The sequence below is a fragment of the Pongo pygmaeus genome, chromosome 7 (genome assembly GCF_028885625.2).
Source record: "Pongo pygmaeus isolate AG05252 chromosome 7, NHGRI_mPonPyg2-v2.0_pri, whole genome shotgun sequence".
Classification (NCBI taxonomy): domain Eukaryota; kingdom Metazoa; phylum Chordata; class Mammalia; order Primates; family Hominidae; genus Pongo; species Pongo pygmaeus.
In genome coordinates, this window is record NC_072380.2 from 11943155 (window position 1) to 11969915 (window position 26761).

The 26761-nt window shown below is 46.3% G+C and overlaps 1 protein-coding gene and 1 non-coding gene across 3 annotated transcripts in view; one reads left to right on the plus strand and one right to left on the minus strand.

The window, feature by feature from the left end:
* Window positions 1-10633: 10633 nt before the first annotated feature.
* On the minus strand, window positions 10634-10739 carry LOC129043248 (U6 spliceosomal RNA). The gene has a single exon (XR_008504354.1). It is a non-coding gene; the product is annotated as a U6 spliceosomal RNA (small nuclear RNA).
* Window positions 10740-13509: 2770 nt separating this feature from the next.
* MFHAS1 (multifunctional ROCO family signaling regulator 1) overlaps window positions 13510-26761 on the plus strand; it is a 108567-nt gene continuing 95315 nt past the window's right edge. For both annotated transcript variants that reach the window (XR_010127149.1, XM_054498161.2), the window contains exon 1: window positions 13510-16507. Coding sequence is in view for 1 of the 2 variants with exons in the window: in XM_054498161.2 (XP_054354136.1) it covers window positions 13510-16507 (2998 nt within the window). In the remaining variant the exon portion in view is untranslated. The remainder of the gene's footprint in view (window positions 16508-26761) is intronic.

Below are 26761 nucleotides of genomic sequence, written 5' to 3' on the forward strand. Positions count from 1 at the left end.
GATTTCGCCATGTTGCCCAGTCTGGGCTTGAACTCTTGAACTCAGGTGATCCACGCGCCTTGGCCTCTCAAAGTGCTGGGATTACAGGCATGAGCTACCACGACTGGCCCTTATAGATGCTTTTTAGATTAACTTTGAGCAAGATTAGACGGCTGGCTGTGATCAGAAAGGCTTCTGGTACGTAACTGTATTCTTACTCTATTTTCCATCGTCTTCTTTCAGCGAGGCAAGCTTGGCTTGAAGTCTCTCTCCTTCTTGATCTTACGGTACTTCCTTGAAAGTCTGCAAGAACTGCACACATGAAAACATACTATTTCTTGGTTAGAGGACTATCCACTTCTCACCCCATCTGCTTTGATATAACAATTTCCTTTAATGGACTGTAACTTGTAAACTCACTTCCAGATAAAAATTTCTATGTTAAGATTCTTTGGGTTTTAAAAAAGAGAAACCAATTCAAAGGCACTCTAGCAAAAGCAGGAGATTTATTGTAAGTCTTGAAGGCAGGGAGAGGAGCTAGGATTCAAGAATACCAGTCAAGAAAGCAAAATGTTGTTGGAAACTCAAGAAACGTGGCCTCTTATATTTGCCATCTTCTTTCTCCATGGACCGGCTTTTCTCTGCTCCTAAGTCCCCTTAATAGTCTGGAGTTGGCTGCTTATGGTTCCAAATTTACCATATGGACCCAGAGAAAGACGGCTTTCCTTCTCTCAACGCCTAGTCCAAATTTCTTGCTGTATTTTTTTTGTTTTTTTTTTTTTTGAGATAGAGTCTCGCTCGGTCGTCTAGGCTAGAGTTCAATGGCGCAATCTCTGCTTACTGCAACTTCTGCCTCCTAAGCTCAACTGATTCTTCTCCTGTCTCAGCCTCCCGAGTATCTGGGATTACTACAGGTGCCTGCTACCACGCCCAGCTAATTTTTTGTATTTTAGTAGAGACGGGGTTTCACCGTGTTGCCCAGGCTGGTCTCGAACTCTTGAGCTCAGGCAATCCATCCACCTCGGCCTCCCAAAGTGCTAGGATTACAGGCGTGACCAAGTCCAAATTTCTAAGAAAGAGACTTTGGCCCCGTTTCAATTAAGCACCTACCTCAGGTCTAATTATTCTAAGGCAAGGATGTGGGGTCACATGGACAAATGGCTCCCGACAGCCCACTACTGGGGGAGAAAGGGAGCAGTTGGAGAGCCATTGCGAATTTACACAGATACGAAAAAGGTGTGCATCATACCAACAGTATTTTTAAAATCATGTCCTAGAATCTTTTGTCAGGTTTAATGTTACGCATGAGGATATTTAAAAATAAACTATCCATTTTAAGAACATCATCTGCAAGAAAGTGAACACTAAAATTCAAGAGGAAACCTGAGTTTGGTTCCCGTTAAATCCAGTTGCTCTGCAGAGACACAGCCTGTAACACAGTCTGGATAAGCAGCAGGGACATATGATTATGTCCTAAGCTGCTAGGATAAGGCTTCTATAATTTTTCCAAATAATTTTGGAGGATATTTTCATTGAATTGGTACAAACATGTTAAACTTGCTAATAAGAACTTACTAAAATAAGCCCAACTAAGAAAAAAATAATAAATTCAATGTTCCATACTAGAACAAAACCAAACCTCTAATACATCAACTTAATATTCCAAGTATTGTTTTGAAAATATAAATTAAATGTTAACATCATCGTATTCAAGATCCACCAAGACAATGGAACAATATTATCTTACAGAGAAAGGGAAGGGCTTCCTCAAATTGTTCTGTAATACTAGAGCAGCCACTGTAGTTAGGGGACAAAGGAACCAGACAGAGGGGTCTGTTAGCTACTTCCATCAAATCAGAGAATTTTGAAATAGACTGTATCTTGTTAACTTTATCAGAGGACCACAGCTTTGGAAGAGCACCTTAATCAATAGTGGATAAATGCTTTATGTGTACGTTTTGAGGGAGAGAACAAAGATAGAAGTCTTCTTAAGTTGTCTCAAGTCTAGGCAGCTTAGCCAGGGCCTTACATAAATATTTGTGGGGTTAGTAATGAACTTATGACCAACGGTGATGCTTACATTATTAGACACCATAGTCCCTTATGGCATTATTTCAAGGACTCTCACTATTTCATAGGATGACATCGAGAGTAGATAGAGAATTAGGTTTTCTTGTTTTGTTTTACAGAAAAGTAAACAGAAATTGTTTTTGCTATAAGAGTCATTAGTATCAGAAATAAATGATAACTTTGCTTTTCCTGGGTTTTAGTAAATACATGGCTTCATAATGTTGACGAAAAAAGTCAAACTCTAAAATATTTGAAGAAATATTTTAATCGGATCCCAATATGAGTGACCATGGCTGGTGACACAGTCCTCAGGAGGTCCTGGGAACATGTGCCCAAGGTGTGGGGCACAGCTTGGTTTATACATTTTTGGGAGACATAAAACATCAATCAAATTCTTTTTTGTTTGTTTTTTGAGACAGAGTCTCACTCTGTTGCCCAGGCTGGAGTGCCAGTGGCATGATCTCGGCTCACTGCAATCTCTGCCTCCCGGGTTCAAGCGATTCTCCTGCCTCAGCCTCCAGAGTAGCTGGGATTACAGGCACGCACCACCAGGCCTGGCTAATTTTTGTAGTTTTAATAGAGATGAGGTTTCCTCATGTTGGCCAGGCTGGCCTCAAACTCCTAACCTCAAGTGATGAGCCCACCTCAGCCTCCCAAAGTGCTGGGATCACAGGCATAAGCCACCTCACCCGGCCAATCACATACATTTAAGATGTACATTGGTTCAGGTCAGAAAGGCGGGACAACGCAAAGCAGGGCTGGGGCTTCCAGGCTATAGGTAGATATAAAATTTTTCTGGTTGACAATTTGTTGAGTATATCTAAAGACCTGGGATCAATAGAAAGGAAATGTCTGGGTTAAGATAAAGGATTTTAGTGACCAAAGTTTTTAATATGCAGAGGAAGTCTTCAGGTGGCAGGCTTCACAGGGAATAGATTGTAAATGTTTCTTACCGGACTCAAAAGAGTGCTAGACTGTTTCTCAGTTGATTCGCTCCTGGATCCAGAAAAAGGCCTGGAAAAAGGGAAAAGGGGATTCTTCATAGAGTGCAGATTTTTCCCCACAAGAGGTGACTGTGCAGGAAACTTTCAAGGTATAGCAAGGAAATATATTTGGGGTTAAAATATTTTGATTTACTTCCTTGTTATGTGATGTTACGACAGAGTCAGGTTGGAAGGCAAGCACATTATATAGGGTTAAAATAACCTCTCTGATGAGATTTGATGGTCTGTAGGCCGTTACTCCCCAGACCCCTAGGGTAGGAATTTGGGCAAGAGAAGAAAAAAAGTCATAGTTTAGTCTGTCTTCAATAATAATAATATTAATAATAATAATTACACTCATTTGGTAGGACTTAACATTTTTTTCCCTTAGTTTTTTTTTGAGACAGAGTCTGTCTGTGTTTCTTAGGCTGGAGTGCAGCGGCGTGATCTTGGCTCACTGCAACCTCCACCTCCCGGGTTCAAGCAATTCTCGAGCCTCAGCCTCCTGAGTAGCTGGGATTACAGGCTTTTGCCATCATGCCCGGCTAATTTTTGTATTTTTTGTAGAGACGAGATTTTGCCATGTTGGGCAGACTGGTCTCGAACTCCTGACCTCAAGTGATTTGACCACCTTGGCCTCCCAAAGTGGTTGGATTACAGGCATGAGCCACCATGCTCGGCTGGACTTTACATTTTCAATGCTACGCTTTATAGTATGTGTTATGTCATTGTAGACTTTTCTGAAATTTTGGAACTATGATGTTCAAAAAGGAGGGCCCAATATCCCTGGGTCATTTATTTAAAAGGTAGGTACTAGTACATTTATTTTTAAACATGGAAAATATTTCAAAACCTTGTGGACGGAAGCAAGGTCTTAAACCATTTGTCTCACTGTGACTGCATCTCATTATAGTTCAGAGTGGTAACTGAAACTCCATTCCCAGGGCTACACAGCTTCTGCTCTGCACACACACCCTAGGAAGGAGGCGTGGAAGACAAAAGCACCTGAACTTCACTACCATGCCTAGGAGCATGGTTGGGTCTGTGGAGAGTGATGCCTTGCTCTCCCTTTCACTGAGGCACCATACAGGCCCTGATATGGTTTGACTGTGTCCCCACCCAAATCTCATCTTGAATTCCCACATGCTGGGGAGGGACCTGGTGGGAGGTAATTGAATCATGGGGGCAGGTCTTTCCATACTGTTCTTGTGATAGTGAATAAGTCTCATGATATCTGATGGTTTTATAAGGGGAGTTCTCCTGCACAAGCTTTCTCTTTTTGCCTGCTGCCATCCATGTAAGACATGACTTACTCCTCCTTGCCTTCTGCCATGATTGTGAAGGCCTCCCCAGCCACGTTGAACTGTGAGTTCATTAAACCTCTTTTTCTTCCCTGTCTCAGGTATGTCTTTACCAGCAGCATGAAAACGGACTAATACAGGCCCCTTTTGAAAAGCCCCACTATAGAGTATCTCCCTGTCCAAGGCTTGCCGTTAGCAATAGACACGAAGCGGGGGATGATAGGGACATCCTTTCTGCAACCCATTCTCCCTCTCCCCTCCTCCTGGACGTGCTTCATTTCAAAATGCCAAGTATGCTACAGTTAGCCTCATGTGTCATGACTATTTCACAGATGTTTTCCATTTGTCTTTCACTGGACTAATTTTCCTTGTTTTTCTCAGAAAGAGGATGTTTTCTCCAGGATTGGGTGGGCAGTTGGGGTTTGGGAGGGGACACTGCTACTTTGGGACCCCCAGGAAAAGTTCTGGAATTCTAGGTGACGTCAAGGCAAATCCTTCGGTTTGCAGTGAAATGGCCTGGGTCCTGTGGAATATCTTCAGCTGAAAGTACTTTCAACGGATGCTAAAAATACATTGCAGTTTATTTTCCCCAGTAGGGAGCATATGTGTTCCCACTTGACCTGGAAACACAAAGAAATCCAATGTTAAATGTAATGTTGCTCATTCCAAGACAAATGAGTTTTCTGGAGAGCAAGGGAAAGAAAAAACAACAGTCGTCTGGGTATAGTTTTGCCTTTGCTCTCTGGAGGAGTCAGTGTCTTGAACACATACTTTATGCTCCATGCTTGTAGTTAAGTGGCAAGTCTCAGGCTTCTTAGCCATTGCTGATCAGAACTGGCTTGCTTTCAAATCAGATGAGTCCAAGGCAGATTTATTAAATTTGGGAAAGAGGGGTGAGGTATGTTTTAAATATTTTTTAAATAAAATTTTTAAAAATCCAAACAAAAGGGGTCAGATTCTTTGTATCTAATCTGAGCTTAATAAATTCGTCTTCCGTCTTTTTTCAAAAAATGAAGTCAAAATATGAAGTCTGAAACACCCTCTAATTGGAGTGTAGATTTACGGACATTGGTATTAAACCCTTTCTGTGTAAAACTAGCAAATTGAACAAACACAGCTGATCTACAGCTAGCATAGACATTCTGTTGGTTTCCTGCAGTGACATTTAAGAATAGTTATTCAGCCCAGTTCTTGTAGTTGGGGACACTGTGTTTAGAGCTTTGGATTGCCCAATATAATATTCTTCAATTTTGTAAGAGCTCAGCTCAATTTCTACTGAAGACTGGGTGGCAACCCTGTCTCCAGCTGGTACCTCTTTCCCTCTTCTCTATAGCTTAAAATACACGGTCTGCTCCCAGTCAGTTAAGAACCAATCTCCTCCACCCTCCCAACCCCCGAAGAATTAGCACAGTGATTAAGTACATGAATTTTACAGTCTGCCTTGTTTTGAGTGAATTTTGCCACTCAGTATCTCTGCTTTCATTTTTCTCCATCTGTAAATGAGGCTAACAGAACCTACTATTCAGGGCTGTTGTGAAGATTAAATGAAATATTGCATGAAAAGCAGACAGCATAGTGCCTGGGTGCATAGAAAACTTTTAAGAGATGTTAGCTATTATGACTCGTGATTATTCTGAGATTTCCCATTGAGTGATGCCTAGTGGCAGGAGAGAACGCCATGATCACCAAGACCTCCTTTGACAAAACTGTTTGATGTCAATTTTTAAGACTTTATTTCTAATCCCCTGCTTTGGACCAAGCCTAACATCTTTCGAAGGGATATCTCTTCCTGGCCGGCTGCAGTGGCTCACACCTGTAATCCCCAGCATGTTGGGAGGCTGAGGCAGGTGGATCACTTGAGGTCAGGAGTTCGAGACCAGCCTGGCCAACATGGTAAAACCCCATCTCTACTAAAAATACAAAAATTAGCTGGGCTTGATGGTGTGTGCTTGTGGTCCCAGCTACTAGAGAGGCTGAGGCAGGAGAATCGCTTGAACGGGGATATTGCAATGAGTCTAGATCACAGCACTGCACTCCAGCCTGGGCAACAGAGCAAGACTCTGTCTCAAATAAATACATACATAAATAAATAAATATCTCTTCCTTTTCCTCTTTCTGTTTTTCTCTTGACTTTTTCCACTTCTATCTCCTCCAAAGACAAGCCAAGAAGGGTGTGGCTTAATTAAAATCTCGAAAGTGAGATTTTCTCTTAGTTGCCTTTAGCCACATAGGAGGAAGCATTGTTGTTGCTGTCATTTATTTAAAGCAAAATACGATCTAAAATTACAAGAAAGGAGAAACGTGGGAAACCCTTTGCCCCTTTTCATGATACAGGCAGAATATCTTCAGCTTCTCCAGACTTCAAGGAGAAAACTCAGTTCATTTTCTCATAAGATGTTGTAACCCAGCCCTGGGTCTCATTTGTGTGGAAGGGTTAAGTGATTGCCAAATTTTCTTTCAAGACTAGACAGGTAATTTTCATACTCCAAAGTCAGCTGGAACCTCTAGCCCATGAATATCCTGTCTTCTAAGGTAGTGAACAGTTAGGTAAATGAAATCAGAACTAAAGTCTAAATCAGAACTAAAGCAGCTGAAAAAGTGCTACATTTCCAGGAAGCTGTGCTTTCTGAACTCCTGAAGGGTAAAGGGAGAGCAAGTTAAAGGGTTTGTTTAAAAGACCAAGTCAGTTAACAAATTGTACTAGTTTCCTAGGATTACCCTAGTTTTAAGAACAGAATGTCTCCTATCCTGAGAAACTCCTCGGTCTTGTGCACATTGAAACATTTTGCCACCTTAAAATCAAGACTTGATTAAGTTGTGATAGATTAAATTAAAATTCAATGGAAAAGGGTGCTCATATGATTTTCAAAATGCATCTTTAATAGAAATAGAATAATATAAATTTAAGTGGAAAAAGCGTAGTGACTAAGTGTCCTCCTAAGAAGCTATCATTATCTAGGCAAATCCTGGCCACTCTGCCCATGTAGTTACAGTGCTTCGTTTGGTAGCACTTATACTAATTGCAAACTTGATCCCTAGAAGGAAATAATTAGCCTTTACAGGGACTCCTTTTGAAAACCCAAACCTTAAAGTGACACCAAATATCCTATAGGCCAAGAAAGGAGAAAGTTTCCAAAGGAAGTTGTTTAACATTTTCAGCGATGGGAGGTCAAAGAAGGAGGAAGGGTGAGTTGACCTTTAAGAGGGAAAGGCTCATCAGCATGGTGGGGATGGAAACCAGATTCCTGGACTGGCCCAAGGAGGGAGCGAGGGGAGAGGAGTCAGACTAGCGTAGACCAATTATGGAAGATATTTGACAGAGAAATGAAGTAAAGTAGTCAGACAGTAGCTAGGGCATTAGCAAGGTCGAGAGAAATCCGTCAAGATGGAAGAAGGTTGATTGAATATGCTGAAGACAGAGCAAAAGAAACCAGGATGAAAGCTTACTTGGGGCTTGTTGATAGTTCTAGCAAAGGATAGGAATAAACTACTCTTGCCCACCTCTATTCAGACTTTTTTTTTTGAGACAGAGTCTCGCTCTGTTGTCCAGGCTGGAGTGCAGTGGCATGATCTTGGCTCACTGCGACCTCTGCCTCCAGGGTTCAAGCGATCCTCCTGCCTCAGCCTCCTGAGTAGCTAGGATTACAGGAGTGCACCACCAGGTCTGGCTATTTTTTTTTTTTTTTGTAGTTTTAGTAGAGAGGGGGTGTCACCGTGTTGGCCAGGCTGGTCTTGAACTTCTGACCTCAAGTGATCCACTGACCTCTATCTCCCAAAGTGTTGGGTTTACAGGCGTGAGCCACCACACATTGCTAATCCAGACTGTTCTTGACAAAAGACACTTATCTGGAGCATCTAGGATTCTCCCTTCTAAATAGCCATGTTTTGGGGCCTTACTCAAGACACAACCTGTTTCCACATACTCTCCACTCTCGTGAATGACTCTGCCCTTGCAGAGAGGGTCTAGACTCTGGAAGAAAGCCAATGTGTATGGAATGTTCTTGCCATCATAAGGCAGCAGCGAAAGAGAAGACAATCTAAGAGTTAGAAAACAGGATATATTAAAAGGCTTAAGCTGAAAAGGTTTTGGAAAGTTTATAGATTAGGTTCATGACATCGGATAGACCTCTAAGGAAAGAAAATTTTATATAATAGAGTTCCTCTTCTCCAAACAATGTTGTTGTTGTTTTTGCTTTTAGAAAAACCCTACCATTTGCAGGGACACGCTTATCCTTTGCAGGGCCTGGGGAAAGCGTACACGTGAAGGCCCACATGCCACACGCCTAAATATCTAAATGTGTTACATCACCCTAACAGATCTGGCACATTCACACTCCTTGCCCTAGCCTGGGCTTCATCCAGCACAGAGAGAAGCTTTGTCAGCACACAGCTGAGGTCCAGCTCCTGCACAACCCCCACGTCTAGGGATGCCCACCTCAATAACTTCTTTTGAATGACTATGAAAGACTGCCCCACGCTCCCCATCCAGGCTTGAAGCTATTTGCATTGGGAATTCAGGGTCCTCCATACCATGTGTGTTCTAGAAGGTGGAGGGGGCATGCCCCCTTGGCCCATCAGAAACTTAATCACAAGGGGTACAGCATGGTGAGAGGAGGGCCGGGTTAGGTGCCCATGGCAGGAGTCCTTGCCTGGGTTGATACTTGGAAGGATCACTTGAGCACAGGAGTTCGAGACCAGCCTGGGCAACATAACCAGACCCTCTCTCAATGAAAAAACAAAAAAGATGATACTTTCATGAATCATTTCTTTCTTTCTTTTTTTTTTCTTTGCAAGATGGAGTCTTGCTCTGTTGCCCAGGCTGGAGTGCAGTGGCATGATCTTGGCTCACTGTGACCTCTCCCTCCCGGGTCCAAGCGATTTTCCTGCCTCAGCCTCCGGAGTAACTGGGACTACAGGCACCAACCACCACGCCCAGCTAATTTTTGTATTTTTAGTAGAGATGAGGTTTCACCATGTTGGCCAGGCTGGTCTCGAACTCCTGACCTTGTGATCCGCCCACCTTGGCCTCCCAAACTGCTGGGATTACAGGTGTGAGCCACTGCACCCAGCCCAGGAATCATTTCAATAGTTCTTTACAAAGCAGTTTCTTTGAAAGTGGAAACCACAAAGAAAAAAAAATTTTTAAAGCTATATGGAACACAATATATTTTCATAGAGTTTTCTTTTATCATTAACTTGTCTTTTATCATTTGCCTTTCTAGTTTTTAGCATACTGACTTTCTTTTGTTGTGTTGTGTTGTGTTGTATTTTGAGACAGAGTCTCACTCTGTTCCCCAGTCTAGAGTACAGTGGTGCAGTCTTGGCTCACTGCAGTCTCCACTTCCCAGGCTCAAGTGATCTACCCGCCTCAGCCTCCTGAGTAGCTGGGACTACAGGTGTGAGCCACCACACCCTACTAATTTTTATATTTTTTGTAGAGATGATGTCTTGCCTTGTTGCACAGGCTGGTCTCGAACTCCTGAGCTCAAATGATCTGCTCACCTCAGCCTCTGGAAGTGCTGGGATTACAGGCATATGCCCCTGTGCCCATTCACATACTGACTTTCAAAGAACTCATAGATAAGGATTCTTACAAGGCTTCCTACCATATTGACTGCATCAGCTGAGAGGCTCACAAAGAATTGCCCCCTTCAGCAGACTTATTCACTCCAGGCTTTCGGGCTTTAGTGGGGGTTGAAGCCCTAGCGCAGGGTCCTAGCCAGTTCTTTTTATTAGATAAAGCAAATTATAGATGATCTCCTGACAAATGAAGAGTGAAGTTTTCCAAGGACATTTAAAATAGAAGTATAAGCTGGTCCGGGTGGCTTATGCCTATAATCCCAGCTACTCAGGAGGCTCAGGCAAGAAGACTGCTTGAGCCCAGGAGTTCAAGTTCAGCCTGGGCAACAAAGCAAGACCCCCATCCCCCCCCCAAAAAAAAAGAAAGAAAAGAAAAGAAAGAAAATATAATTTTCTTTAGAGACAAAGTCTCACTCTGTCACCCAGGCTGGAGTGCAGTGGTGTGATCTTGGCTCACTGCAACCTCCGCCTTCTGGTTTCAAGCATCTCTCGTGCCTCAGCCTCCTAAGTAGCTGGGGACTACAGGTGCGCACCACTACGCCTGGCTAATTTTTGTATTTTTAGTAGAGACGGGGTTTTGACATGTTGGCCAGGCTGGTCTTGAGCTCCTAACCTCAACTGATCCACCACCTCGGCCTCCCAAAGTGCTGAGATTACAGGCATGACACACCATGTCCGGCCATTTTTCTTTTTTAAAATAATTTTTAAAATAAAAACATTATTAAATAAATGAACACCATGAATTTGCATGTCATCTTTGTGCAGGGCCATGCTAATCCTCTCTGTATTATTCCAATTTTAGTATATGTGCTGCTGAAGCAAGCACAATTTTCATTTTTCAATTGATTTCAGCTTCTGCAGGAGGAAGTATAATTTTCTGATGGCCTCTAAAGAGGAACAGTTAGCAGTTATTGAGATATAATCACGTAAGGTGGTGTAGCATGGTGATGCCTACTCCAGTCTCCTTACCCAGGCTGAGTTCATATTTGTGTTAGAAGGAGCTGCAGGATGGAGAATTTGGGGTCTGGCTCAAGAACAGTGTGAGTACAGGTGATGATCACAGGGGGAATACATTCTATACGGGGAATTAGCAGTCCTGCCTCTACTCTACCTTGCTGGTTGATTGAGAAGTCACTCACTTTGAGCCCATTTCCTCCACTGTGGGGGAAAAAAGGGTCAGCCTAGATAACTCAGAATATTTGTTGTAAAATTCTGACTGTCTCTGGGAGGGAGTGTGGGTGGGGCTACCCTGAACCATTTGAACTCTCGGAAGTCCTTCAGAGTGAACACAGATCAGCTCTTGCTGTTCACTTACTCACATTTCACCTGTGGTGTCAGAGCCTCGGGGACCCAGCAGAACTGGGGAACATCCTCCAGTTATAGCATGTACTACCTGCAGCCTGATAACCATCACTGGGGTGGATTTCCAGCCTCAGATGTTCAGGTGCTCTCTTTGGAAACACAAACTTCTCATGTTACTGCACCAAATATGGGTCCCCAAATGACAGCCATAGTGCACGTCGGGTAGAGCTGCAGTGGGTCAAGTGGTGCCTTTAACCAATTAAACGCAGTTTTGGATCCCTGAAAACTATTTGCTTCCTTATCAATCAACCTGAAGGGAATGATGGAGGTGACATTGGGAGTCTTGGTAGGTTTCCAGGCTTTCATAAGTTCGGGAGAAATTATTGACTTAGCATAGATGTGAGCTCAAAGAAACATTTCCTAACTGCAATAAAAATAAGCATTAGAGTTGAACAATGGACTGTGACTGTTTCCCGAAATAGCTGTTTTCTGGAGTCCGCGGAACAACATGTACTGTATTAATGGGGATACAGTATTTGTTTCACAGCGTTGTTGTGAAGATAAATGGGATACCCCAGATAAAACACCTTGTGTCCCCCCACATCTTAACAACCCTCCTTTAGGCTGGCGGGCCACCTGCTCAAAAGCCTTCCCCAGGGGGGTTAAAACCGTGGTTTAGCAGGTCTGGTACGGGTGGGCTGGGGGAGATCCTCTAAAGCCAGTGCGACCTTGACCCCAGCCAATGTCCAGGCTCTTGACACTATCCAGAGAATGAGTTCAAGGACAACTCAGCAAATAGTGACAATATGGAGATTTATTGCAAAGGGAAAAGTACACACTCAGGAAAAGGGATTGTGGGTGCACTCAAGAGACGGTCACTCACAACGGGGCTTGGGGCTGCTACCTTTATGGGTTTCTTTAACCAAGGGGTGAAATATTCATGAAAATTCCTGGAGAAGTGTGGAGATTTTTCGGGACTGTGGTGCCACCCATTTTTACTTCAAATATGGGTGTTCCCGGAACTGTCATGGCACTGGTGTGACTTAGGATGTTAAAGAGCATATAATGAAGGCCTAGGAGAAACCTAGGTCAAATCCAGGACCACGTTAGGTCCAGCCGGTCTTAGCCAGCTTGGTACACACCTTGGTTTTCAGGGTCTTACCAGCCCATAGCCTCTAGTCAAGTGAAACTGCTGCCTGGAATTTTTTATTCTCCTCTGAGCACCCTGCATTACTCCTGTCTCATGTTCAACACGAAATAGGGCCTCAGGAAATATTTACCAAATGAATGAATGGTTGCCTATTCTTCTGCTTTTGTTTGACCACACTCTTGTCCTAAGCTCCTATGATGATACCCAGGGCTCCCGAGTTGTGCCAGGTCCACTACGGCGTGGATGCAGGGCGAGTGGCAGGAGAGCAGGTAAAGGATGAGTAAGGGAAGCCGGCGGATCCGACGCATTAGAGAACAAGAAAAAGAAATCCTTAGAGACTGGGGGCCAACAAAGAGCCAGGCGCCGGCGAACCCACCAGGGGAACCCCGGAGCCCCACATCCGCCGCGGGGACGACCTCCCCGCCCAGCATGGTCCGGGGCGCGGGCCCGCCCCCCGCCAGGCGCCCCCGGCCCCTCACCCGGCGCCCTCCGCAGCTCCCGCCCCCGGGGCGTGCCGGGAAAACGCGGCGCCTCCGCCGGTCACGTGGGGGCCGCTCCGGCGGGCGGTGCTGCCGCTTCCCAATCGCGCCCTCCCAGCGCCGGGGACGCGGCGCCCGCGCTCCCGCCCGAGCCCGGGGAAACGGAGACAAGGAGGCGCCGCCGCCCCCTCCCCCGAGGCTGCGCCCCGGCCCTGCGCCCGCAGCATGCCCGCCGCCGGGCCGAGCGCCGCCCTCCCCCAGGAGCTCGAGGAGGCGACGCCGCTGCCGGCCGCGGGACCGCGGCTGCGAGGGTAGCGGGGCCGGAGCCGGGCACCCCGAGGCGCCGCGCGGCGGGCGGAGAGGGAGGAGGAGCAGGCATCCTCCGCCGCGCGCGGGCGGCGGCCCTGCTGCCCGGCGCGCCCATGGCCCGGCCGCAGGGAGAATGCAAGCTGCTCTCCACGCGCTCGGCGTTCCCCAGAGCCGCTCGCGTCGCCGCCGCCCCCTAGCAGCCGGCGCTCGGCCGCTGGCTGCGCTAGGACCCGCGGCCGCCGGCCGCCGAGCGCGGGAGGGCAGGCAGGGGCAGGAGCCGGAGGGCCCGGGGCGCGGCGCGGCATGTAGCTGCGGGCTCGCGCGTCCGCGTGAGGCTGTCGGCCCGGGGCCCCGCCATGGCTGGGATGGACAGTGGCAACCTGAAGACGGCGAGGCTGTGGCGGGACGCCGCCCTGCGTGCCAGGAAGCTGCGGAGCAACCTGCGCCAGCTCACGCTCACCGCCGCCGGGGCCTGCCCCGGGGACGGGGCCGACGCGCTCGAGTCTCCCGCCTCCCCCCAGCTCGTGCTGCCGGCCAACCTCGGGGACATTGAGGCACTGAACCTGGGGAACAACGGCCTGGAGGAGGTACCCGAGGGGCTGGGGTCGGCGCTGGGCAGCCTGCGCGTCCTGGTCCTGCGCAGGAACCGCTTCGCCCGGCTGCCCCCGGCGGTGGCCGAGCTCGGCCACCACCTCACCGAGCTGGACGTGAGCCACAATCGGCTGACCGCCCTGGGCGCGGACGTGGTGAGTGCTCTGAGGGAGCTGCGGAAGCTCAACCTCAGCCACAACCAGCTGCCCGCCCTGCCCGCCCAGCTGGGCGCTCTCGCTCACCTGGAGGAGCTGGACGTCAGCTTTAACCGGCTGGCGCACCTGCCTGACTCCTTCTCCTGCCTCTCCCGCCTGCGCACCCTGGACGTGGATCACAACCAGCTCACTGCCTTCCCCCGGCAGCTGCTGCAGCTGGCGGCCCTGGAGGAGCTGGACGTGTCCAGCAACCGGCTGCGGGGCCTGCCTGAGGATATCAGTGCCCTGCGTGCCCTCAAGATCCTCTGGCTGAGTGGGGCCGAGCTTGGCACGCTGCCCGCCGGCTTCTGCGAGCTGGCCAGTTTGGAGAGCCTCATGCTAGACAACAACGGGCTGCGGGCTCTGCCCGCCCAGTTCAGCAGCCTGCAGCGGCTCAAAATGCTCAACCTCTCTTCCAACCTCTTCGAGGAGTTCCCTGCCGCGCTGCTGCCCCTGGCTGGTCTGGAGGAGCTCTACCTTAGTCGCAACCAGCTCACCTCGGTGCCATCCCTTATCTCGGGCCTGGGCCGGCTTCTCACCTTGTGGCTGGATAATAACCGCATCCGCTACCTGCCGGACTCCATAGTGGAGCTGACCGGCCTGGAGGAGCTCGTGCTGCAGGGGAACCAGATCGCGGTGCTGCCCGACAACTTTGGCCAGCTCTCCCGGGTGGGTTTGTGGAAGATCAAAGACAACCCACTGATCCAGCCCCCCTACGAGGTCTGCATGAAGGGGATCCCGTACATCGCAGCCTACCAGAAGGAACTGGCTCATTCCCAGCCGGCGGTGCAGCCCCGGCTCAAGCTGCTCCTGATGGGCCATAAGGCTGCAGGAAAGACTTTGCTGCGCCACTGCCTCACCGAGGAGAGGGTGGAGGGATGCCCAGGAGGAGGGGACAAGGAGAAGTGCTACCCACCGTCACCTCCCGCTGTGAGCAAGGGCATCGAGGTGACCAGCTGGACGGCCGATGCCTCCCGGGGCCTGCGGTTCATCGTGTATGACTTAGCTGGGGATGAAAGTTACGAGGTGATCCAGCCCTTCTTCCTGTCCCCAGGGGCCCTGTATGTGCTGGTGGTCAACTTGGCCACCTATGAGCCTCGCCGCTTTCCTACTACCGTGGGCTCCTTCTTGCATCGGGTCGGGGCGAGAGTGCCCCACGCGGTGATGTGCATCGTGGGCACCCACGCGGACCTGTGCGGAGAGCGTGAGCTGGAGGAGAAGTGTCTAGACATTCACCTACAGATCGCCCTGCAGGAGAAGCACGACGCGGAGGGGCTGAGCCGCTTGGCCCAGGTGGTGGACGAGGCACTGGCCCGGGACTTCGAGCTGCGCTCTGCCAGCCCCCACGCAGCCTACTACGGCGTTTCGGACAAGAACCTTCGACGGCGCAAGGCCCATTTTCAATACCTGCTCAACCACAGGCTGCAGATCCTCTCCCCGGTGTTGCCTGTTAGCTGCAGGGACCCGCGCCACTTAAAACGCCTTCGGGACAAGTTGCTGTCAGTTGCTGAGCACCGAGAAATCTTCCCCAACTTACACAGAGTACTGCCTCGATCCTGGCAGGTGCTGGAAGAACTGCATTTCCAGCCACCTCAGGCCCAGCGACTGTGGCTAAGCTGGTGGGACTCAGCGCGCCTGGGCCTGCAGGCGGGTCTGACCGAGGACCGACTGCAGAGTGCCCTCTCCTACCTGCATGAGAGCGGCAAGCTACTCTACTTTGAGGACAGTCTGGCCCTCAAGGAGCACGTCTTCCACAACCTCACCCGCCTCATCGACATCCTCAATGTCTTCTTCCAGAGGGATCCCTCTTTGCTGCTGCGTAAGCTGCTCCTAGGGACCAGTGGAGAGGGCAAGGCGGAGGGGGAAAGCTCCCCGCCCATGGCGCTGCCCACCCCGAGCCAGGAACTGCTCCGGGCCACCCAGCTCCATCAGTATGTGGAGGGCTTTCTGTTGCATGGGCTCTTGCCAGCTCATGTCATTCGGTTGCTGCTTAAGCCTCATGTCCAGGCCCAGCAGGACTTGCAGCTGTTGCTGGAGCTGCTGGAGAAGATGGGACTCTGTTACTGCCTCAATAAACCCAAGGGCAAGCCTTTGAATGGGTCCACAGCTTGGTACAAGTTCCCATGCTATGTGCAGAACGAGGTGCCCCATGCAGAAGCCTGGATTAATGGGACCAACCTAGCTGGGCAGTCTTTTGTGGCTGAGCAGTTGCAGATTGAATATAGCTTTCCTTTTACCTTTCCACCTGGGTTGTTTGCACGGTACAGTGTCCAGATCAACAGCCACGTGGTGCACAGGTCGGATGGTAAATTTCAGATCTTTGCCTATAGAGGGAAAGTTCCTGTGGTGGTGAGTTACAGACCTGCCAAGGGAGTCCTGCAGCCAGACACCCTGTCCATTGCTAGCCACGCATCATTACCAAATATATGGACCGCATGGCAAGCCATAACCCCCTTGGTGGAGGAACTGAATGTCCTACTTCAGGAATGGCCTGGACTGCACTACACCGTGCACATTCTCTGTTCTAAGTGCCTTAAGAGAGGATCGCCCAATCCACATGCTTTCCCAGGTAAGCGGAGAGAGGGAGAGGTTCTTCTGTGGTATGCTGTAAGATACGTTTTTGGAGATACTTAGTTCTCATTTGGCAGAATGTTTATTTAACTTCACGAGTTCTCCAGGAAAGCTGCATAAGGGAAACACGGAGATTTGGAGATGAGCAAAAGGCAGTAAGTACCTGAGCCTTATGAGATGCAGTCACAAGTGTCATCCTCTCCTAATAGACTCCGACTTCCAAAACGGGTTCCAATCACAACATTTGCCATCTCCTTTCCCCTCTTGTCGATGTAGCCCACATTTGGTGGAAGGAAATTTCAGGTGGTTGAACAGATGCTGGACAGTGTCCGATGTTAGCCTCTTACTGATCCTTGGCTAAAGTGTTTATTAGACCCATCTCAAAGGGGTAGATGAGTTTGAGTTTCAAGTGTCCAGTGTCACAACTTTTAAAAAAAAACTTAAATTTTCGTGAGTACATAGGTTTGTATATTTATGGGGCGCGTGAGATGTTTTGATACAGGCATGCAATGCATAGAAATCACGTTGTAAAATGCGGTATCCATCCCCTCAAGCATTTAAGCACTCTGCTTACATTCACAGTGTAATCAGAAAGTAAAAATTACTGCTCACTTTTCTTAAGAAATTCCAGAGAAAATCTTTTATAATTGGAGTGAACGATGGATGAGTAAAGACAGAAATTTCAGACGGTAATGCATGACTAAATCCTGGGGCTGCTGCTCCCCTCCGCCCACTCAGGGGCATGGAAGATAGATGACTGAAATCTTTGAGGGGCGTTTCCTCGGGAATTTCCTGGCAGTTTCGAGTTTTATAGACGTCTTAAGGTTTGCTTTTTGGTAAGTGTTAAGCAAATGAAGCTTTCTGGCAGTGCTTAATAATTGAGATGGAAGGGACAAAAAGCTAAGAGTTTTCTGGGGAGTGTTTTCCAGTAGACTTTTTTTTTCGTTTTCTTTTTTAAACCATCATAAGCAAGTGGAAGAATTCCAGGACTAGTTGTCTGGTGTTTTTTGTTTGTTTTTTTTTGAAGACTTTTTTTTTCTTTCTTAGAGCAGTTTTAAGTTTATAGCAAAACTGAACAGAAGGTACAGAGATTTCCCATATATCCCCTTCCCCACAGGTGTAGCTTCACCAATGTCAACATCGTTCCCACCAGAGCAGTACATTTGTTTCAGTTGATAAACCTGCAGTGACACGTCAGTATCAGCCAAAGTTCATAGTTTACACAGGGTTTACTCTTTGTGTTGGGCGTTCTTTGGGTTTGGACAAATGTCCAATGACCTGTATCCCCCATTATAGTATCATACAGAGTAGTTCTACTGCCTTAAAAATCCTCTGTGCTCTGCCAATTCATTCCCCCCAACCCTGGCAACCACAGGTCTTTTCACTGTCTCCATAAGTTTTGCCTTTTACTTGTATGGGATTTTTTTTTTTTTTGAGCCTGATTAATTGGTATCAAACTAGTTTTTAGTTGGGAACGTGTCCATTTCCTCATCCTTTGTAGTTCTTTAAACAACTGTTTTTTTTGTGTGTGTGTGTGTGTGTGTTTTGTTTTTTGTTTTTTTGTGGAGCAGACTTGGTTAACAACATTCCAAGTGTCCTAAGCGCAAACCAGACAGAACAATAGCATCCTTGCAAGTTTCTCACCTGGGTCCCCACCCCCAGGGGACCCAGAGGGGTGATGAAATGGAAGACTGCGTCCCACTCTGATCTTTGTCCTGGTCAGAGGGGGACAACAAGAATGCAGCTGGTAATAGTATCAGGAAGGAATTGAATACCAATATTTCCGAAGGTGACATCTTTCCATTGCCTTAGATCTAGGTTGAATTTAATTCTTCAGCATGAAAAAAAGCCAGCGTCTTCAGTTACCAGTCAACTGAGCCATCCATTCTGTATGTTTATCTGGAATCTTGTCATACTCCATGACTTGGTAGACTCTTCAGTTTGTTTTATATTTGTCATTGTGTGTTATTCGTGGAAGCAAGATACTTCTTTATTGTGATACCAAGTGGAGTGAAGTGACTGGGAGTTACACATTTACAGGGTAGTTTACTGAAGGAGCTACTTGACGCCATTCTTAATCCAAAGTAATAAAACGAATGTTATTAGCAACAAAAGGAGAGACGTAGGTTATTGAGCAAGTAAAGATCTTCTAAGAACTTTGAGGAGTAAGGAGCAAGGCTGGAGTTTTTTTTTTTTTTTTTTTTCCTAACCTCAGCTCTTTATGTTTGATTTTTACCGGTCATAAATTCCATAGACAAGCTTGTACTGAGATGCAGAAACAAGCCCCTTGTCTTGTTTTGTCTATTTGCCTTTCAAATGAGGCACACCTGGTTTTGCAATCCAGGCTGTAAGGAAGAGATTTTTTTCAACATGGAAAACAAATGATTGAAAAATTGTAAAATTATCTTATAGATTGAATAGGAATAAATCATTAGTTGTTTTTAGAACACAATTATAAAATATATGCATATACATATAATTATAAAATATGTACATATAAAATACATACATATATACACCAACATACATATTTTTGTCTTATAGTCTTTTTGTTTTTTTTGAATTGTGTTGTTTTTCAAAAGTAGCAAAGGGCATAGAATAGTAGAAAACATGATTATAGTACGTTTCTCATTACATTAAGAAGATGCAAAAAACATTTTCCTCTTCTGTATTTTTCTGTGATAGCCATCATTTGTTAGTAATTGTTATAGTTGCGAAAGACTTGGTAAGAGTTAAAATAGTGAGTTAGAAATAAAAGCTAAATGTAGGAACAGAATTATGTTGAGTGTTTAAGTAGAGCATACATTAAAAATAGATTCATTGAATCCCTAGATTATTAAAATATATATTAATTCAGCAGAAACCCTTTGAATCTATTGGTAGCCTTTGCCTTTTCATGTTTTTTTGTTTGTTTGTTTGTTTTTGAGATGGAGTCTTGCTCTGTTGCCCAAGCTGGAGTGCAGTGGAGTGATCTTGACTCACTGCAACCTCTGCCTCCTGGATTCAAGCGATTCTCCTGCCTCACCCTCCCAAGTAGCTGGGATTAGAGGCATGCGCCACCACACCTGGCTAATTTTTGTATTTTTAGTAGAGGCGGGGGTTTTGCCAGGTTGGCCAGGCTGATCTTGAACTCCTGACCAGCCACCTCAGTCTCCCAAAGTGCTGGGATTATAAGCGTGAGCTACTATGCTTGGCCACCTTTGTCTTTTTAAGAAGTCATTTTGCTTTTGGGGACATTAAAAATTGGTTACTTTTATGTTTTATAAAAGTGTTAAGTTGTCCTATAAACTATAACAATTTTATATGAAATGCTGAAAAAGTTGGACTTTGAATTTTCTTAACTTTGGGATGTTAAAGTAAGAGTAAATAGTTAATTACTGTCTCCCTTGATTTTATACAGAAAAAATGTATAAAGTTGCACTAATACCTTTTAAAGTATTTTTATGTGAAAAGCCTATTTTGGCCTTGTCCTATTGGATTTTCTGGCCTGAGCTGCCCTACTGTAGTTGACCACGGAAAGTATAATGATAAATTTCTCTTTTCTTATTTTGGTTTATACAAGAAAAGTAATGGGCAGCGTGCAGTGGCTCACGGCTGTAATCCCTTTGCTTTGGGAGGCTGAGGCAGGAGGATCACTTGGGTCCAGGAGTTCGAGACCAGCGTGAGTAATGTAGCCAGACTCCGTGTCTACAGAAAAAAATAAAAATAAAAATCAGCTAAGCGTGCACACTTGTGGTCCCAGCTAGTTGGGAGGCTGAGGTGGGACAATCACTTGAGCATGGGAGTTTGAGGCTGCAGTGAGCTATGATTGTGCCATTGCACTCTGACCCTGTCTCTTAAAAAGAGAAAGAAAGAAATGATTGGAAAATGCACATCCAGCAATCACTAGTTTCATAGTTTTTGTAAAAATAAATCACATTGTCAGAGAGATGACTTATTTGTCTTATTTAAAATAGGTAATCTGACAACGTGATTATCTTTTTAAGACATCTTATTTAAGACAAATGGGTTGAGTGACAGGAGATTCTTTTGGAAACTCGGAGATGGCCTGTGGTGAAGCGTAAATGTCACTGTGAAAGTCTTGACCTGCTTTCTCCATCCTGGCCAACATCCTAGCTTGGTCTTCGTGGTGAAACCCCATCTCTACAAAAAATACAAAAAAATTATCTGGGCATGGTGGCTCATGCCTGTAATCCCAGCTACTGGGAAGAATGAGGCACGAGAATCCTTTGAACTTGAGAGGCGGAGGTTGCACTGAGCTGAGATTGTGCCACTGCGCTCCAGCCTGGGCGACAGGGCAAGACCCTGGCTCCAAAAAGAAAGTCTTTACCTGCTTCCTGCAGGTACCCTTTCTTTTTTACAGACTTGCTGCCTGTAGCTGGTAGCCAGGATTCCCTTCCTTTTGCTGTTTTCCTTCTCATTGCTTGGTCCTGTATACTTGTCTTAGAGCAAGTTTCTTCTTGTGGGATATTTGCTTATGCTTTTATTCTGTTCTACCAGTATGACCTCTAAACTCAAAAAGTTGGTACTCTTGAAGTTGAGCGAGGATATATTAAGATGTGGTGGTTAGAACATTAGGCCTGCAGCAAGATTCAAGTCCTTTGATATTCCTTTTAAGCGGATGAGTGAATACTGTGTTTTTGAATTGGAAGAGTGTGTCTTAGTGAGTTGAACTTGCATTGACTGCAGATTTTCATTAAATATCCTACTCTCCAAATTATTTAAGGTCATTTTAAAAAATAATGAGAAAGCAACCCAAATCAGTAGATAGAATGAGTTATGTGGCTTTCTTTAGCTTTACTGTCTTTCATTTACTCAGTAACTTGATGCCTTTCTGTATCTCCTGCCAAATGTCTTCTGTCCTTCAGTTTCTTGCGCACGGAGTGTACCTCTCTGACAACACTCAGCGTATTTGACTTGTTTTGTTGGTGTTTGGGTGTGTCATGATATATCTTTGATTAGGCTGTTCACCGCTTCTTCTGAGCCAGAGACACACCCGAGACTTTGTAGCCTCTGCAGAGCCTCTCAGATGTTTGCTGAATGATAGTTTGGTCTTTTTGTGAGAAATATCTTTTTTTTTTTTTTTTTGGGGGACAGGGTCTCACTCTGTCACCGAGGTTGGAGTGCATTGGGGCAATAATGGCTTACTGCAGCCTCGACCTCTTGGGCTCAGGTGATGATCCTCCTACTTCAGCCTCCTGAGTAGCTGGGACTCCAGAAACACCCTACCATGCTTGGCTAATTTTTGTGTTGTTTTGTAGAGACAGGGTTTCGCTATGTTGCTCAGGCTGGTCTCAAAGTCTGCCTGCCTAAGCCTCCCAAAGTGCTGGGATTATAGGCTTGAGCCACCATGCCCTGCCTGAGAACTATCTCTTTTTCTTTGTTACTCACACACTCAGTGAAAATCCCAGGTAGTATTGTAATGATTATCTGGCTTTGTTTAGCTTCCCAACTCCCTCCCCCTCACAGTGTTCCTTCAGCATTCCCATTGTGCCTCTATGACTGGTCTTACCCTTGAATGGGTCCTTCATTTTGACCACTGAAGCAAAGCAAAATTCTTGCCTTATTATATCTAAGTTTTAGAATTACTGGAATTTGAACATGACCTAGTTGTTTGGATTGAATTAGTCATTGTTTTTAATTTCACAAAGGTTATTCAATATCTCTTTGGTTAAGCTTTATTAATATTGATGCTTCTTGGCTTTTCTTTTTATGAACAGGCCTCTGAACTCCCTGGGACTTTGTTTTATGTAAAAATCAAAACCTTAATCAGGCACTAGGATAAACAAATACTGTGCAGAATAGAATTCTAGAAGGCTAGAAAGGCCTTTGGAGTATTTGAATTATTTTCAATATTAGGTGCCTCTTCTTTAAACCCTGGAATAGGCTCTTAAGTCCATCCCTGCACAAGTAGTTTAGAATTTCGTAAAGTATTTTTTCTTTAAAATTTTTTTTTCCTTTTTTTTTGTGTGTGTGTGTGAAATAGAGATAGGGCCTTGCTATGTTGCCCAAGCTGGTCTTGATCTCCTGGCCTCAAGTGGTCCTCCCCCCTCAGCATCCCAAAGGATTAGAGGCGTGAGCCACCATACCCAACCAGTATTTTTTATTTAATGGATATTTTATGTCATACTCTGAGGTTATTCCCCTTTGTCCGTGAAGAGGTGAGGGGCTTTAGCTCTGTATTACAGGAGGGGAACGAGTGGGGAAAGCTGGAATTCGACATTTCTGGTTTTCTTCTCATCTACCCATTAACTTGCTTCTATCCATGGGAGCCCTTTCTTTTTTTCTCTTTTTTTTTTTTTTTTTGAGACTGAGTCTCGCTCTGTTGCCCAGGCTGGAGTGTACTGGTGCTGTCTGGGCTCATTGCAACCTCCACCTCCTGGGTTCAAGTGATTCTCCTGCCTCAGCCTCCCGAGTAGCTGGGATTACAGGCATGCACCACCACGCCTAGCTAATTTTTGTAATTTTAGTAGAAACGAGGTTTCACCATGTTGGCCACGCTGGTCTTGAACTCCTGACCTCACGTGATCCACCCACCTTGGCTGCCCAAAGCGCTGGGATTACAGGCATGAGCCACTGCACCCGGCCCATGGGAGCTCTTTTTGATTAAGGACACCTGACAATCTATCCATTAGGGCATCAGAATGCCTGTTGATTTTGTTTGGAAAACCAGCGGGTGGGTGCAGGCCCAGTACTGCCCTCTCTTTTCTCTGGCAGCCTTGGCGTCCGTGTTCCCTGGGGATGGAGTTCTGCTTTGTGTTTCCAGTCTCTGTGAAAAGCACATCAGGTAGGGTCAGGTCTCAGGCCTCTCTGGTTCAGCTTTTCTTTTCTTTGGTTTTTGTTTTTGTTTTTGTTTTTAGATGGAGTCTTGCTCTGGTGCCCAGGCTGGAGTGCAGTGGCACAGTCATGGCTCACTGCAACCTCCACCTCCTGGGTCCAAGTGATTCTCCTCCCCCAGCCTTCCGAGTAGCTGGGATTACACCACGCGCCACCACGCACGGCTAATTCTTAATTGATGCCTGGCAAATGCTTTTTTGGTTGTTCATGATGTTTGGTTGGTTTGTTTGTTTTGAGACGGATTCTCGCTCTGTCTCCTAGGCTGGAGTGCAGTGCCACTATCTGAGCTCACTGCAACCTCCACCTCCTGGGTCCAAGTGATTCTCCTCCCCCAGCCTCCCGAGTAGCTGGGATTACACCACGCGCCACCACGCACGGCTAATTCTTAATTGATGCCTGGCAAATGCTTTTTTGGTTGTTCATGATGTTTGGTTGGTTTGTTTGTTTTGAGACTGATTCTCGCTCTGTCTCCTAGGCTGGAGTGCAGTGCCACTATCTGAGCTCACTGCAACCTCCACCTCCTGGGTTCAAGTGATTCTCCTGCCCCAGCCTCCCGAGTAGCTGGGATTACAGGCGCATACCACTACCCCCAGCTAATTTTTGTGTGTGTTTTTTTTAGTAGAGATGGGGGTTTCACTATGTTAGTGAGGCTGGTCTCGAACTCCTGACCTCAGGTGGTCTGCCCGCCTTGGCCTCCCAGAGTGCTGGGATTCCAGGTGTGAGCCACCATGCTCGGCCTATGATGTTCTTTATCTTAATGCATTTTAAAGGAAGCCAGTGTCATTTTCCCATGTGGTTTTTCTGGTATACACATTCCTGCCTTCCATATCTATCGCCTAATTCTTACAGAAATGGGGGAAGAGTGCGCAAGGGGCACTTAGCAGCAGGATGCAAGTGTGCATTTAATGTAGGAGCTGGCTGGCCACAGAAAGCCTTCTACCACCTGACGTTGAGGCAGTGAACACTCCAGCCTCCCAAAGCTGATGGTTCCCTGGCTGCTGCTTTCTTTCTTTCTTTTTTTTTTTGAGATGAAGTCTTACTCTGTCACCAGGTTGGAGTGCAGTGGCTCAATTCTCCTGCTTAGGTTCAAGTGATTCTCCTGTCTCAGCCTCTCCAGTAGCTGGGATTACAGGCAACTGCCACCACGCCTGACTAATTTTTGTATTTTTAGTAGAGACAGGGTTTCACTGTGCTGGCCAGGCTGGTCTCAAACTCCTGACCTCAGGTGATCCACCCGCCTCAGCCTCCCAAAGCGGGATTACAGGCGTGAGCCACCACGCCCAGCCAACATTCTATAGCAGGGAACATATAGATGGTGAGGAGCATGAGGTCTGATGGTGGAGGTGGAATAGGTGCAGGAAGGAAGATGTTTTCAGTGGTTCCCAGAAAGTGTGTACAGGTTACACCTGCTGGTGTGAGTTCATGGAAGGTCATGGAAGGGTGGCTGGCGTAATGCAGAGATGATCAATCGCATGTGTGCTCTGTACGATGGTGGCTGCGTAGATAACAGTTCCCAGACTCCACTGCCAGCAGGGCTGACTTATTTGTGGAGACCAAGAAGGAAACATTCTGAGTTATTTTTATTTTTGGCACTAAATCCTTCAAAACATTTTTCCTTCCTCAATCTCTTAGCTGAGAATACTGGGGCTTTGTTTATTAAAAGAGTAAATTTAATGAAAAGCTATCACCAACAAGTTTTTTTCTTTTGCTATAAATTTATAGAAGCAAAGAGTCTAAAAAGTGCACGTTGGAGCAGGAGAAGAATGTGGGCAGAGGAAGACAGAGGCACTGGGTTCCTGCTGGTGGGCTTGCAGGGACATTGTAAGTTTGGAGCCTGTTTCACCCATCTTAGGAAGGGATGGGTCAGGCGTGATGGCTCACACCTGTAATCACAGCACTTTGAGAGGCTGAGGAGGTGGATCACTTGAGGTCAGGAGTTCGAGAACAGCTTCGCCAATGTGGTGAACCCTCATCTCTACTAAAAATACAAAAATTAGCCAGGTGTGGTGGTGTGTGCCTGTAATCCCAGCTACTTGGGAGGCTGAGGCAGGAGAATCACTTGAACCCAGGAGGTGGTGGTTGCAGTGAGGTGAGATCGTGCCACTATACTGCAACCTGGGTGACAAAGCAAGACTCCATCTGGGAAAAAAAAAAAAAAAAAAAGGAAGGGATGTCCTGTCCTAGACCGACAGCCCCCAGCACCCAGCCTATTGCAAATGGTTTCCTTCACTTTTGCAAATCTGAACAAGCACACCTGGGAGAAGGGTGAGGAGGCAGGGAAACTGGAATCGTGTTAAGACTGCTCTCTGGAGGTTTCTGTTTTGTGTGTGCCATTCTGCTTTTTGGGTGATGTGGCTTAATGAGTCAAGCCCTGATGACTGATGCTGCTTTTCTTCCTCATCTTCCTCCTCCTCCTCCTATTGAGTGAAAGTCACATAATATGAAAAAGCCATTTTAAAGTAAACTATTCCATGTCATTTAGTACATTCCCAGTGTTGTGCACCTGCCAAATCTCAGCCAAGCATCTTTGGAGGGGTGGGGCAGATACATTGGTGGCATTCTTCCTGGGGCCAATTGACTGGGAATTCTTTGCCAGGCTTTGTGGCAACTTTCTTTCCAAGGTATGACTTAAGAAGAGTAGGGGTTTTGGGGCTAGGCCTGGAGATGCCGTGTTGATTGGAGATCTTTGACACGGTTGCGGGGATCCTCTTAGTGTGAATGAGAGGACAGAAAGGAGGGCATCCAGGCCTCCTGGTCTGTTCTAGGGTGTATGTGATTTAATGAGGGGTGACATACACGAGCTCCATAAAGAACACATAGAAGAGAAGTACAAATAAATGTTGTGTAATTCCTGTCTTCTGCATAGAGCTTTCAACTCCTGGAATGACTGGCAAGACCTAATGAAGGTAGAGTGGCCGCGGGTGGTGATGGTGGCAGTGATACAAATTTAGATGATTACCAAATTAGACAGATAAATGTCATCAATCCCTGTTGAATACCTGCTCCATACAGAAGTTTGAACTGAACTGGGAGTTCCAGGAAAATAAAATACATGATCTTGGGCTTGGGGAGCTGTGTTGGGATCTTGGTTAATGTCATTATTGATTCTTGTAAATATGGAATCTGACCCCATATGGAGAAAATCATTTGCATATTTGAATATTACTTTGGGGGGAACCCTGGCTTTTGATTTTTCCAGAAAAAAAATGTGATCCTACTGAGCAAAGCAGGCCACAGCTTTGAATTTCCTTCAGATGTATGAGTAGGTGGAAAGTAATGCTCAAGTCATTCTTTTGAGTTGACTTTCAGTTTGGATTACTTGTTTGCGAGAAATCTCAGGCAGAACTTGTGAGGATGCTGGAAAAAGGAAATTCATTGTACATGAGGATTTCTAAAAACTTCCCAAACTAATCAA